This window comes from Magnolia sinica, chromosome 9 (genome assembly GCF_029962835.1).
Source record: "Magnolia sinica isolate HGM2019 chromosome 9, MsV1, whole genome shotgun sequence".
Taxonomy (NCBI): domain Eukaryota; kingdom Viridiplantae; phylum Streptophyta; class Magnoliopsida; order Magnoliales; family Magnoliaceae; genus Magnolia; species Magnolia sinica.
The window spans coordinates 25970488-25985517 of record NC_080581.1 but is presented as its reverse complement, the minus strand read 5'-3'; the positions used below and the strand labels follow the sequence as shown (position 1 = coordinate 25985517).

The 15030-nt window shown below is 38.9% G+C and overlaps 1 protein-coding gene across 3 annotated transcripts; it reads right to left on the bottom strand.

Annotated features, from left to right (window-relative positions):
• Positions 1–214: 214 nt before the first annotated feature.
• On the bottom strand, positions 215–14477 carry LOC131254749 (aquaporin SIP1-1-like). 3 transcript variants are annotated; one of them, XM_058255467.1, is made up of 3 exons: positions 14107–14477; positions 12476–12748; positions 215–415 (listed from the first exon to the last, which is right to left on the bottom strand). In XM_058255467.1, exons 1-3 carry the CDS (start codon positions 14416–14418, stop codon positions 269–271), a joined length of 732 nt encoding a protein of 243 aa, XP_058111450.1. In that variant the 5' UTR covers positions 14419–14477; the 3' UTR covers positions 215–268. The 3 variants fall into 3 exon arrangements, with proteins under 3 accessions (XP_058111450.1, XP_058111452.1, XP_058111451.1); XM_058255469.1 differs by lacking the exon at positions 215–415 and adding an exon at positions 3380–3423; XM_058255468.1 differs by lacking the exon at positions 215–415 and adding an exon at positions 9700–10098.
• Between the last annotated feature and the right edge of the window lie 553 nt (positions 14478–15030).

Sequence of the window (15030 nt, the reverse complement as noted above, 5' to 3'; positions counted from 1 at the left end):
TACTTTTGGCTAAATTTAGACAAGAATCTTACAAAAATCTCCATAGTAAAAAAAAATCAAAATTTTGTGGGGCCCAAAACTGTTATCAGCGGTTAGGATTTCACAGAAGCGAAGAAAGGGTGTTTTGTTTGTTTCAATTATAGACAGAAGTTAGCAAAGGCAGTATATACAAAAATCTATTTCTTTGCCAAAAAGGCAGTGAATTTATTTTTCTTGAGAGAGAGAGAGAGAGAGAGAGAGAGAGAGAGAGAGAGAGTACTTAGTATTCTCAGGCTTTCTTCTGCTTAACAGGAGGTGGGAAGATAAACCGGAAAACCCAAGCAGCAAGAATCGCTCCAATGAAGGGGCAAATCCAGTAAACATAGAACTGCTCCCATGTATTGTGGGATTTATTGAGATATGCCCAGCCAAAAGCCTGCAATAAACCATGAATTTTGTTTTTTAAGTTACTAAAATTAATTATTTTTTTTTAATAGAAGAAGTTCTACAGCAAGAATAATCATCAAGAGCAGTGACAGAAAATGCGACAATGAACTTGTTGCATGTTGCATTCAATGCGCAAATATAGAAGCTGCCAGTAACCCAGGTCTCTACATGCAGGCAAACGTGAAAATCTGAGACACCCATGAGGTGGGCCACACCAAGTAGATGCATGGCCCAAAAATCACAAAATGTGCAAAATAGACAGACACCTAGAAAATTAAATTTGTTTCAGCAGGTCCATTAGTTTTCTATGTTTTGGACCATCTCATGAGTATCAGACATGGGCTATATGGCCCCCTGATGAACTGCTTAGTTCTCAAAAGTGTGCACAGCTGTTCTTCACCACTAACAGTAATGTCTGGAAATTTACAGCAGCAGCACATGTGGTCTGAAATGGTCTGGCAGATATGAAGCTGTCCAGTAATCTAGCCGCTTGAAATTTACTTGTGCATTGATACACTTTCAGATCATTCATCAGGTCAATCCCTGGGTGAAATACCCAAATTGATTCTTTGATGAGTAATTTTCCACCTTTAATTTCGATTAATAGAGTGTCTGCATGAATTTCAACCTATGAACAGAATTCTTGAAAAAGGCATTTTTATTTTTCAAACTATTTACAAAATCACAAAAAAATTGAATTACACGAACCAAAGTCGATCGGTCTACACGCTCAAAAACATAACACTTACATAGAAAGTAAATGGTAAAAGAAATTCGGATCTCACCAATTTCATCCATTTTTCACTTTGGAAATCAAAACTTTCTTACTTCAAATCAATTTCAGTGCATCAAAATCATGCATAGACTTGGATTTCAACTTGTTTTTGTTAAGATCTCTTGAAAAACAAAACAAATTTATCAAAAGAAATTTTAATTTTTCTCACTTTTGGAGTTCTGGCTCAAAATCCCTCTCTGGTAGTGATTTCTCTACCACAAATCGTGTTTTTGATCCAGAAAACTCAATTGTACTTAGTCTAGTGCCGATATATCACAATAAATTAGCTATTGTGATATATCTTCAATATACTGTAAAATGTGTATTCCATGCCAGTTTGGTATGGAACGCTCGCTGATGCAGAAAATATCAGCAATGATGAACCATTTCCTCTACTGATGATTATTGATAGTCATCGCAGTCCAGTTCAAGATCAATCCAAGCTTGTTGAAAAGCAGTTGAAGGTGTACACTCGGAGGAAAGACAAGACCCTTAAGAGTCACTCATTGATCATCACCTGTCCTCGAACTTGATACCTTTGCTTTTCTCACATGAGTTTCTGATTGCTCTTCGGAAGGCAAAACAGTCATACATCTCATCCCCATCCGTAACTGGGTCATACACTCACTTTTCTACTTCAACGACTCTACTTCGGATCCTAACGCTGTAGATGCTCTGATCATCACTAAAATGAGATGACGGCCTCAGAGAAATAAGAAACTTGGGATCTACACTAAAGTTGCTGGAAGGTAAGCATGCAGTGGGCTGCAAATTGGTGTTCACCATAAACATAAGCATGATGGATTAATAAAGTTCATATGAAGCGCATCTAGCCGCAAAGGGATTCAGTCAATGGTATGGAGTCGGTTATCACGAGACATTTGCCCAGTTGCCAAATTGAACTCTCCAACTACATATAGCTCTTAACAACAGTTGGTTGTAGAGAATGCATTTCTTTACAGATATTTTTAAGAGCAAGTATACATGGATCCTCCACCTAATTTGAGTCTCAAGACTCAATGGAAGAATGGGAAGCTGTGTATGTTGAAAAAGGTCATTTAAGGGTTGAAACAGTCCCTTTGGGCCTGATTTGATAAATTCAAACTATGATCTCAAAGATTGGTTTTCCGAGTAAGACAGATCACTAGCAGCCTTCCCACTATACTAACCATATGCGTTGATGATGAGCTTTGCTAAGAGCACATGGATCTGCAATAAAGCTCATATGCACGCCACAAATGTACCAGCATGGCACTTGTAAGGGATATAATCTATCCATCGGGTTGGTCTGACCTACATGTTTTCCCAAAAATAAAATCTTGTCCAATAAGCATACGGGCCCCAATATTGGAAACAGGTAGATGGGTTAGAAAACTTCAACCAAGTTTTTCAAAGTGGTACATTTGTTTTGCAAACTGTGACCCACCTGACTAGTGGGTCGACCTGGTTCTTGGGGCTGGGCATCAATGTAATGGCGCCATTCTGAAGGATGAATTGGATCTTAGACCTATCCTGCCATGTTAGCATGTGTGGCATGTACATGAGCTTTATTGCACATGCATTTGGGCTTACCAAAGCTCGTTGATGATATAATTCTCTTAAGATGCAGTCATACTGAGATTGAAAATGTTAAAGCCTTCAAACTTTGATATTAAGAATTTGGGGGCCCTTTAAAAGTACTTTATTGGGATTGAAGTCGCAAGGTCAAAGCACAGCATCTTTTATTTCCTAAAGAAAATGTGTTACATCTCCTCAGTGTTGCGGGCATGTTGGATGCTAGGCCATCTAATGCTCCTATTGAAGTGAAGCATCATCTCCATGATAAACGATCCAAAGTTTGGATCATGCTGGGCTCTGTCATTGAGATTATGGAAGGGTGAAATAGTGGTTCTTCTATGCCTCAAGGTAAAGCACTTTGGATGAAATTGCCCCATGACATAATGCAGGAAAATTGGAAAGAAAGGAAGAAAATAAAAATATTCAAAGATAAGAAGTTTTCATTTCTGTCCTCGCATACTGAAGTAAATGTTTCCCTTGCCTCTTAGGGAAGCTATTTACATGTTTTCCATGGGGATTCCTCTATTCAATGTTCTTCATGAATGGAATTGAGTCAATGAAGATTTTCAACGAGGTTCCTTAATTACTACTCAGTGCTCTCTTTGGAAGCCCAATGGAAATGGCAGCTCTCTTGGAAATCACAGGGAGTCAGGGATTGGAGGTATCTGTTAGCAAGGATTGAAAATCAGTATTGGTGAACTGTAACAGTCACCACTGAAACCGGGTAGTCTAATCCAATATCGCCCTATATCAAGCCATTTCAGGCTGATATAGTCATATATTTGTTTGGAAAATAATAAAAAAAAAAGACCTCTGTATTGGGCAATACATACCAATTCTGAATGATACTTTTAACTCTTCGCATGGGACAGAATGTTAGGCAGTTGAGGAACAACACATTCATCAGACGAGCATAGATGAAATGAGGATGTTGAGAAGGATGCATGGCAAGACAAGGATACAATCACACATGAATGCATTCAAGGGAATTTAGGAGTAGCACCAATAGGTAATAAGATGAGGGAAAGTAGACTTAGATGGTTTGGTCATGTGCAACGGAGACCAAAAACTTTGCAGGTAGGAGTGAGTTGGTACAAGTTGAAGGCTCTAAAAAGGCAAGGGGAAGGCCCAAAAGGATGTAGGTGGAAGTAGTAAGAAAAGACATCGATGACCTATGGTCTAACTTAAGCTATGGTCCTCGATAGAGTGGAATGGCGGAAAAGGATTCATGAGGTAGACCCCAACTAGTTGTGAGAAGGCTTAGATGCTTTAATCGACTCTGTTGTTCTCTCATTCTCATCGCAAAGGGTATCGACAATTATATAAGAGCTGAAACCATGGCAGTTAAAATCAGGATTGAGCTATTTGCTAATTGTTTCGGTGGCTGGCTCATTCTCAATGTATTAAATAGCGTGGTAGCGCAGCGTGTAGCGCACGCTATGTAGCGTAGCGTACAAAAAATACTACGTAGCGTGCGGAATAGCGTAAATACGCAGTAGCGTGCGCTACCAGGGCTGTAGCGTACGCTACACATAAGTAGCGTGTAGCGTATATAGCGTACGCCTCAAGACTACCGTAAGAATTTTAAAATAAAAGTCATTTTAGTTAAAAACTTGTTTTTAAATGGTGATGATTGGCCATCTTTCCTTTTGAGTAGGTGGTGTTAGACTCATATTATAAGACTTTTTTTAAAACTTAAAACAATCGTATTAGGGCTTTCGAACAGCCCTATTGCGGTGCCGCAGCAGCCGCAGGTTCCTCATTTTTGAAGCTTTGATTCCAAGATTTTGAAGAGCCCTTTCTCAAATCCGATTTTTGGAGTTCAATCGGAATTACAAGAGCATCATCTTGCTGGAATTTCAGAAGCATTGAAGCCCAAACAAGTGAGAAATCGCGTATCCCTCTTTTCGCAGCCGCGCGGACACGTAACTCCCAAAAATCAATTTTTAGTTGATTAAATCTCTATTCAAGGTATGTTTTAGCCCTTTAATCATTGTTAATGAGTTTTATTTTTATTTGTACTGAAATGTTATGTTATTTTTTCAATTTTTTTTCTTTTTATGGGGGCTGTGGTGTCTATGGCATGGATTTGACTCATCCAACCATCACGTGGGACACATGCGTGGGGTCCACTATAGTGTTTTATGCCACGGCCCACGTGTGGGGGTCCTCTGTGGTGTTTTATGCCATGACCCACATGCGCGGCCATGGCCACATGCGTGGGGTCCACTGTGGTGTGTGTATGGCATGGCCCACATGCGTGGGGACCATTGTGGTGTGTGTATGGCATGGCCCACATGCGTGGGGTCCACTGTGGTGTGTGTATGGCATGGCCCACATGCGTGGGGACCATTGTGGTGTGTGTATGGCATGGCCCACATGCGTGGGGTCCACTGTTGTGTGTGTATGGCATGGCCCACATGCGCGGGTCCACTATGATGTGTGTATGGCATGGCCCACATGCGTGGGGTCCACTGTAATGCATGTTTTTTTTTGAAGAATGTGACTTTTATATGTTTTGCTTTTTTCTTACTATTTAATATTTATCATAGTTTTCTTTTCTTTGTTTATTAAAAAATAGAAGTATTGTGTAGCTTACGCTACACGCTACGCTATTTCGCTACACGCTACGGACGGTTGAACGCTACGCAACACGCTACCGCTATTTAAAACACTGCTCATTCTTAAAGGACACTCCTTGGCCATTGCATAGGCCTTTGGGAAGGTCCCTCCTTGGATTCTACCCTTCATTCTAAATGAGATTAGAATGCAATGCCATTCTTTATACGCTACCTTTAATCTTCTCTGGAGAGAAGCCAATTGCCTGGATGAATCTTGTTTCCTTTTCCATTTGTCTTTTTTTTTTTATTAATTAGGGGTTAGCACATATGAGAGAGAGAGAGAGAGAGAGAGAGAGAGAGAGAGAGAGAGAGAGAGAGAGAGCATACAGGGGAAGGGCACAGGCTACACAGAGATAAACAGTGTGCAGTCTACTTGCAAAGAGGGACTGACCTACACAGAAAGAGATCCGCATGTAGGAAGAGAGGGATGCAGCCGACAAGCAGAGAGAGATTAGTATGAGCTACACGTGGAAAGAGGGAGTTATGTGAGCTTTTTGTGGGTAAAATATATAAGCCATTTAATAGATTTTTGCGGGCAAAATCCAAACCCTTAGTTGTTAGGAAGCCACACCTCCAACTTTAAAAAATATCCATGGCTCTATTTAAAATGTCTTCCCATGTCCTTTAATATTCAAAGTTCGTCACTCTAGGAAAACTAATTGCGCAGGTAAAATGATCATCTCCGCTACATGCGTCATATATAGTAAGATAAAATTCGTTATTCAAAGAAAAAAAAAGTCATTTGACCAGCCTTGTGGACCATCTGAACCAACTAGTTACACTTAAAAAAGTTGACCATTGACCCATGGGGCCCACAAAAGCAATCAATTTGGTGTTTTGAACAATCATGGGGCCCACATGATCCATGTGATCACACAGTTGGATTCGTCAGCAGGATTAGTATCTGTGGTTTCCTATTTTTGAACAAATCAGTACTTGTTTTCCTTTTATATTTTGAAAATTGCCTGGCTAATTAAAGTTAGTTTTAGGAATTGAGGTAAATTGAGAAAGTTATTAACCAGTGTTTTAAATAGCTTCGCTATTTAGCATATAGCTTAGCCTAAAAGCCACATAACTCATGAAAATACCTTAAATAACGGGTAGCCTATGCTACATGCAATATAGCCTATTATACATGCTACATGGCTTACATGAAGTTATTTTTCAGTAAAACATTAAAGTCAATTCATGTTTTCAAAGATTTGTTACATTTTCATTTATAAAAAGAAATTAGTTAATTTTTTCAATTATTACAGTATTTTTTTTTTTTTTTTTGAAAGATGAAGTAATAGTATTGATCTTTTCCTATTTATCAATTATTTCAGTTAGGTTGCTTAGTCTTTACCTTTATACTTAATCTTTGCCTATTTTTCCTATTATTTTGGCTATGTTTGGTCGATCCAAATGTCATTAAATTTCATTCTTAATCAGATTGATTTGGTGCAAAATATCATGAAATTTCTTGATATTTGGCACAATCAAGCACAACCTTAATTAAAAATTTAGAAGTAGCATGTAGAAGTGATTGCGGTATTGATGGTATTTATCACTCATAGTTGTTGGCTGCATGCTAGTTATGATCCCTACTCTGTTAAAGTCTCAAATACAGTAGCTATGGCTACCTACTGATGAGAGGGTTTGTGATGGGTTTTGTTCATCAAGAAGAAATAGTAAGGGGCTGTTTGGATCATAGATATGAATATCAATATCATATCAGTCAATACAACCGTATCGTATCCATATCGACACGAGATGATATGCGATACGAGGTCGTACTGGCCGATACAAAAAAATTAACCCAATATAGCCAATACAGGCCGATATGCCCATAAAGGCCCAATTTTGTTTTGTTTTTTTTTTTTTTTTAAATTTCACTCTCCTCTTTTTTTCATTTTTCTTTTTTTCATTTAAACCATGGAAGAAGCTTAAAAACTCATTTTAGGCTAGATCTAGACCTATTTTAGGACTAAAACAAATGATTTGAGGGAGTTTGACAAATCGAAGCGAAGTGGACCATTATGGGAAAAATCGGAAAGAATGGTAAACTTTCATTTTCTTTTTTATGCTTTCTTCTTTTTGTTGTATTTCAATCATGGGCCCTAGTTCACCAAATCATGCTTGAGAAGGTTCAATTGTCCAAAATGAATTTCTAGATCCATGGATTCATCAAGATGGTAAAAAGAGCCGAATTGTTGTGATCAATGCAATTATGTATGATTCAAAAAAATCATGGAAAATGTTTTGCTTGCTTTGTTTATACTGTTTTTCTGCGAGATGCCGGAAATTGCTTGTATCCCATTCCTAGCAATAGTATGTATATTGCGAAGAAGACTACTTGATACCCCCTTCTTTTTTTCAATCAAAATGGGAGTGTTGTGACTATGCTAGGCCTCCCATCGGGAGATTGTAAATGCCATGTAATGCATCAATAGTTTTTTTGTACCTAATAGAATCGAATTCTAATAGATAATAGGCATAAGTAGGAAGAGAATACACGCGGATAAATGAAAGGAACAAATGATTCTAGGAGGGATTACTCGTCTTCCTAATCTTCCACACAAGAAAAGGAATTTTCCACCCTTTTCTTGTGTGGAAATAATAATGATTCTTGATCCTGCTCGTCAAAGATTACTATTTATTTGATTTTCCAGCTTTATTAGAACTCGTTTGTTTAGATTCATAAGTAGTGGACAAACCTAAAAAAAGGGGTGGGAGTAAATTACCGAGCAAATAAAACTTCTTCAATGAACTTATAAAAAAAAGTAAAAAAAAGAAAATTTTAACTGTGATGAGATAATCAATAAGGATTGGGATATGCGCAAAAATCCAAGATTTCATCTTTTCGCCCAGAGCATTAAGAGTCTTTTTTTTTTTTTTGCTTGAAATTTTCTTTTTTCTTTTTTATAGAGTAAGATCAGTATCGAAATGATTTGCAAGATGTCTCATCTATAGAAATCGATATTGTGTCATCCAGTCCAAAATACGAAAAAAAGAAAAAAAGAAAAAAAGATTGTTTGTTGAATATCTTATTATTTTCTTTTTTCCTAATATTTTCCTTAATTCTTTGACTTAAAAAAAATAAAAATCTGACCAACATGGGCTGATACGGCCCTGATACCAATAAATATGATGCCTTATCGTATCATTTTTCTGCTGAGCCAATATGTCGACCGATACCGACATTCAGAACCATGGTTTGGATACAACAAATTTATTTATTTATTTTTCTTATGGTTAAAAAAGGACTAGAACTAAAAATAATAGTTAAACTTCATTATGTACAAAATTTTAACCCTGTTTGGCAAACATGTGTTAATATGGAGAATTTTGAACTCCATTTAAAAAATAATGTATTTTTCTAGAATTGAAATTAAATACACAAAGTATCATCCATCAGGAATTCATGAATCTGACAGTTAAAAAATGATTTTTACAATTTTATGTTTGTTTATGATCCATCTAAAGTGGACACACTATTTGGACAGTCTAATTTGAGAGACATATTTGAGTGTTGACATATGCAATCACATATGCCATTTTAACTGCATACACCGCATATATCATAGTACCGTATGCAATTTTAGACCATTGGGCATTTGTTTGCGACCGCATATGCCATAAGTATGTGATTATGCCATCACATGGCTGAACTTTTTTTTTTTTTTTTCCCTTTTCTTTGATCTTATCCTACCTTAATCATCTCTACTAATCCTCTTTGATTCATCTTTCTTTATAAATAAAGGAGTTCCTCAGAGAAAATACACATCAAAATGGAAACTATTGAGAGAATAAAGAGAAATAAAAGCAGGTTTACATTTGTCCATTGGCTCCGCTCATACAATAAAAAAACATCGATCCCATCTAGTGGGCATATGTAACTATGTTGGATTGCTGGAAGAAGGCCATGCATATGCTGCCTTTATGAGTGAGCCTGTTTTTGTCATTGCCCAAACCTTGTAAATAAATTAAAAATAAAAATTAAAAGTGATACCAGCAGTGGTAGCCATGGCCACCATCACCAAACAAAGAGACTGACATCCATGGCTCACCACCACTAGATCAGCAATGTGAGCTGCTGCTGTAGCAAGTTGCTGCTAATTGCATGCAACAAAATCCCCTCCTCATCTCTTTCCTTTGTTCAAATCCAATTGCAATCGGCTACTGGCCACAGCTGGTTCCCATGGCTGCTAGCTGCAACCATAGCCCACAACCGTGGCAGCTGGCAGCTATTGGCCGCATGCTGGTGATGATCCCTGCTCTATTGAAGTCTCAAATGCGGTAGCTATGGTTATCTAGTGATGAGAGGGTTTTTGGTGGGTTCTTTCCATGGAGAAGAAACACTATGGGGCTGTTTGAATACGACAAATTTTTTTTTTTTTCTTATGGTTAAAAAAAAGATCAGAACTAAAAATAATAGTTATATTTAGTTTTGTACAAATTGTTAACCCTGTTTGGTGAACACGAGTTAATATGGAAGAATTTTGAACTCTGCATTAAAAAAATAATGTACTATTCAGGGAATTGAAATTAAATACACAAAGTATCATTCATCAGGCATCCATGAATCTGACAGTAAAAAATGACTTTTACGATTTTATGTTGGTTTATGATCCATCTAAAGTGGGGCCTACTATATAGTTTAATTTGAGTTACATATTTGAGTGTTGTCATATGCCATCAGTTGAGGTTCTACTGGTGTTCAAAATTCGAGCATCGTTCCTATGAGTGACCAAAAAGGAAATGGTTAAGACACAGTTCAACTAGTGAAGAAAAATAAAGATGATCGATGCACAACGGAAAGACAAAAGGAGGTAGTGATTGAGATATAGTTATGGAAGAGCTTATACATCTCTCTGTATGACATGTGCTATGGTCTCCCAAATCTTCAAGGGAAGAAGATTGGAGTACCAATGCTTCCATGACAACTTGCAAGCAGAAAGAGAGCATAAAAGTTGGACATCGATAATGGGTGCTGAGGGAATTACACGTCAACGATGATATTGGAGAAATTGAAGATGGATGTTGAGAGGCTCAAACTCACTTGGCGAAGGGGTTTTGAAATGAGAACAAAATCAAGGTAGCATACCATTGCTTGATTTCTTTTTCAGCCAGTGATGACTAACACAAGTTTGGCATGATTTAGTGTTGATGGATGTGTGTGATAGATCGGTGCGATGTATTACTCAGAAGGCCATTCTCATATGTTCTAGATCCTATGATCTGTAAATGTAAATTCCGACATGATCAAGAGGGATAGAAAGCAATTCGAGTTCCATCCTAATCCGATTCATGGAATGTATCAAATATCAGGTTTAATCATGAAGTGAGCCAAGCAGATTAAGCTATTGAGACCAATCGATACTTGTCCCTTAGGTAAGAAGATCAAAATTTTGACAGAGAATAGTGCAAGCAAAAACAACCACAAGAAGCGTAAGATGAAGAAGCACACCCCTATAAAACACATTTTGCAAGTCATATGGCTTGTCCAGTGGGTCCCACACATGAAAATGTGTTTATAAATTTTTAAAGAGATATTGATGGATTTTACCAGGAGTCCAAAATTAGATCGCTTTGATTGTCTTTAGTTAATACTTTCCAAGTATATGGAATCTTATGTTAAGTCATTAGCAATTTTTCAGTTTGGGAGATTAGTGTTTTCAGGGATCTTTAATAGTATATGTTAAATAAGAAAGGTATAAACATGAGAGAATAAAAGTAAGGGAGTCCATTTGTATACTATTTTGGGTTACTTCTTCACTCAGAATTATAGAGATTTTATGCCTTCTTAGATGTCATATGGCAATATAATTATGAATAAAAATAAATTTTCTTCAAGGGAATTCCTCCTCATGAAGAAGGTGAACACCCTAACCCCAGGCTCCAAACATGCGTACGCAAAGGTTCGGTCCTTCTTTATCCATCTTCCATTATTGCTTGTGCAAAACCCTTCTACCCTATGTCAGACTCCCCCAATGAGAAAATCCAAACACGGAGATTAGTGACCTGCAAGAAATGGGTGGCTACCAAAGGAAATACAAGAATGGTCCCATTTTATAACTGAAAGAAGGCCAAAGATCCAATGCTGGGATCGTCCAATGTGGAAGATATTTGGAGCATGCTCATCCAACATGGGGACCAACAAACTAATGACTGGATGGATCACTGAACCATGGACCCCAATTGCAGAAACTGAAAACCTAAGGACCATATGTATTTCCTAAGATAAAAGGATTTAAGGAACTTTACAAACTAAGTTTGTTCATCAATCCTAACACAGATTAGCGACCCAACAAAATGGGTGGACTGCCAAGGGAAATACAAGTATGGTTTGAATTCAACTGAAAAAATAAAGGCCAAAAATCCAAACGCTAGGATCATCCAATGTCAAAGATATTTTGGGTGTGTCCATCAAACACGGGGCAAAACAAACTAATGGACCAGATCACTAAAACACAGGTCCCACTGATAGAAACTAAAAACCTATGCATTTCCTACAGTCAAGGATTTGAGGAATTCTACAAACTAAGTTTGTTCTGTGATAAATAAATAAATAAATTTATAAAATGCATCCTCATAGACCATTTACACAAAATAAAATGCATCCGTGTCATATGAGAAAGAAAAGAATGATCATATTGGCCAATATTGGAATCTGGGGACAAAGCACAAAGGGAATGAGCAACCCCGTAATCAGAAAGAATCCACACGAGGCTGTTCCGTGGGGAGTGCGAAACGGCGGCGTTGGGAAGTTTTCCTTAGCTTTCCTGGGTTCCTGGACCCTACGGGATTACCGGCCCTTTTTGTTTAGCGCCCCTAGACTTTGATTTTTTGAGAGAAAGAGATGGTATATATAACTAAACAGAAATGCCAAGTACATCAATGGTAGTTAATAATAAAGGCGGATCTTCCAACCCAGTCATAAAGAGCGTGTTTTATACATCAGCCATATATTTAGAAAGAAACATTTGCATTACAAGTAGGTTAAAGCCTTAGATTCACAAGCAACAGAAGACTAGGAATATGATATGAAAAATCAATGAGAAGATGAAACAAAGAAAGAAAGAAAATTCATAGAAGAAGAGGTCCAACTACTCACATTGACAGGATTCATGGATGGCCCAGTATAACCAGATCCTGCAACAATCATTGACATGGTCGAAACAGATAGCAGACATGTCTGCAACAGTACATTTTTGGGCCCCTTCTGGATTATGAGAAGAGCAGCAAAGCTTATTAAGAAGGTCAAGACACCTTCAGCAATGGCCCCAGTGTGCTGGTCGACTTTCAAAGAAGGTCCCACAAGCATATGTTTGTACTGTGGAGGCATGAATTCCATGATCGCCATGGCCCCACCAACTGCCCCAGCTGCCTGTTAATTGATAATGTAACTGCAATCAATACAAGTGTAGAAATCTCTCCATCCTTTAAGGGGGAATGTGAACGGCACTCACTCAAGTGACATGAAGAGGGGCTTAATCACACATGGAAATGTGACAAACATATGCAAGATCCAGACCATTCATTGGATGGGTGCCACAAAAAACTTGCCCTTGCCCAAAGATCGAGCTGGTCTAATCATTATGTTGCCTACATGCATATGTTGAAAATCAACAAGTGGACCCATCAAATATTTTTAGGCTCCAACTGATTAATGGCCTAGATCTTTCTTAAGTGTGCCATGTCAGCATGTGAAGATGAGTCCACACTCTATCTCAATCTAGCAAGCCCCATCAGGCATCAGCAGCATTCATCCATCTTTTAAAAAGGATGAAACATGGGGAAGTTCAATTGAGAATATGAGATTCTGTTGGCCAGGCCTGCCTTCCACTGATCCAGGCCGTTCATCTGATGCGCAACAGGAAACACCACAAGAAACTTCACCCATCGGATGATCCTAACCGTCTGATTTGGCCCATCGATCGTGTTTTACCTGTTTTCTTTCTTGCTTTGATAAGTGGCAGTGATACACGAACAGACAGCTAGGATCCTCTTCAAACTGTACATGTGGGGCCCACATTCTAGTGTAATGTGGGCCCCATGGTGGATGGAAGATAACCCCCAGAATCTCCCCTTGTTAGATGATCCTAATCATCCAAATGTAGGTTGGAGGGGACGCGACTTGCCTGTGCCCCGGCTACAGGAAGTTCCTGTGATAGGAAGCTATGTGGGGCCCACAGAGATTCCCATAACAAATCCAATCCGTCCATCGGTTTCTCAAGACCACAATATGAGAGGAGTCCAAAAATCATGAAGACCCAAAACTCAGGTGGGCCACACCACACGAAATAGCAGGAATCGAAGGCGCACCATTGGAAACTTTGTGGGGGCCATCAGTGTGATATTTGTGCCTACAGCTAATCTGACTGGTAATAACACTATGAACGGTTTGGATGGCATATAAAGATCATCGTCGGCTCCATGAAGGTTTCAACGGTGGAAATTTCTGTTCTCACTGTTTCGTCTGGTGTGGCCTACCTGAGTTTTAAATCTGACTGATTTTTGGTATCCTATCCTATTGTGGTCTGGAGACACTGATGAACGGAGTAGATCTGTCACGGACATCTCCGTGGGCCCCACATAGCTTCCGAACACAGGAACTTCCCGTGGCCAGGTGGGCCCACCAGATCGAAACTGGGCCCCAACGACAATGTTAGATCATCTCCATTTCTGTCCCTCAAACGCTGATAAATAAATAAATAAAAACATGGGGAATGGGGGATTGCTAACCTGCGCAGGGAGGCGCAGGCCGACAGAAACGAGGTCGTCGCGGACCCCACCAACGCCAGCAGCGTAGAAAGAGGCGGTGGCTGTGGGATTGAAGCTGGCGCCACCCAAGAGCTGGCCGAGGAGTGTGAAGAAGAAGACGATGAGAGAAATGAGAACGGTGTCGATAACGAGATTGGGGAGTGGGCCCACCAGATGATGGTCCAGATTGAGAGCTGACGCTATGATGGACGCCAAAACGCCGAGTCCGGAAACGCAGAACATCCACGTGAATGTGATGAACCCATCGCAAATAGCCAGCTTCACCACACCCATTCTCTCTCCTCTCTTCCAACTTCGATTTTAACAACGCACCAGATGATGAAAAGAGAATGTACCTACGACCTTTTTAAAGATCCTAAGGTAAGGGTCATAGTTCACCACCACTTATTAGGAAACAGATTGGCTACTGGCTGATGGTCGGTGCTCCGTGGGACCCACAATGATCTATTTGTTTCATCCATTCCGTCCATATATTTTTATAGATCATTTTAAGTAATGAGACCCAAAATTAGATATATTCAAATCTCAAATGGACCACATTACAGAAACATTTTTGAATGAACGTTGACCATTAAAAACTTTTTGGAGGCCATAAAAGTTTTGGATCAAGCTGATATTTGTCTTTTTCCATTTATCTAGGTCTGTGTGACCTGATGAACAGATTGGATATCAAATAAACAGTACAGTGGGCCTTAGGAAGATTTTAATGGTGGATATCCAATCACTATTATTTTCCTGTGGTGTGATCCACTGAGATTTATATCCATTTATTTTTTGGACTCTAGCGTAAAATGATCTGTAAAAATGAATGAACGAACCGCATGGATGAAACACATATCATGGTGGGGCCTACGGAGGAGCACCGACCATCAGACACCGGGCTAG

Bases quoted from the DNA above. Each gene is read 5' to 3' on its own strand.
- LOC131254749 (XM_058255467.1), bottom strand. From the start codon at position 14,418: ATGGGTGTGGTGAAGCTGGCTATTTGCGATGGGTTCATCACATTCACG. The intron at 12,749-14,106 runs GTTAGCAATCCC...ATCAATTAACAG, and splicing joins GCCTGCGCCTCCCTGCGCAG to GCAGCTGGGGCAGTTGGTGG. The intron at 416-12,475 runs GTGAGTAGTTGG...GGTTTATTGCAG, and splicing joins CATCCATGAATCCTGTCAAT to GCTTTTGGCTGGGCATATCT.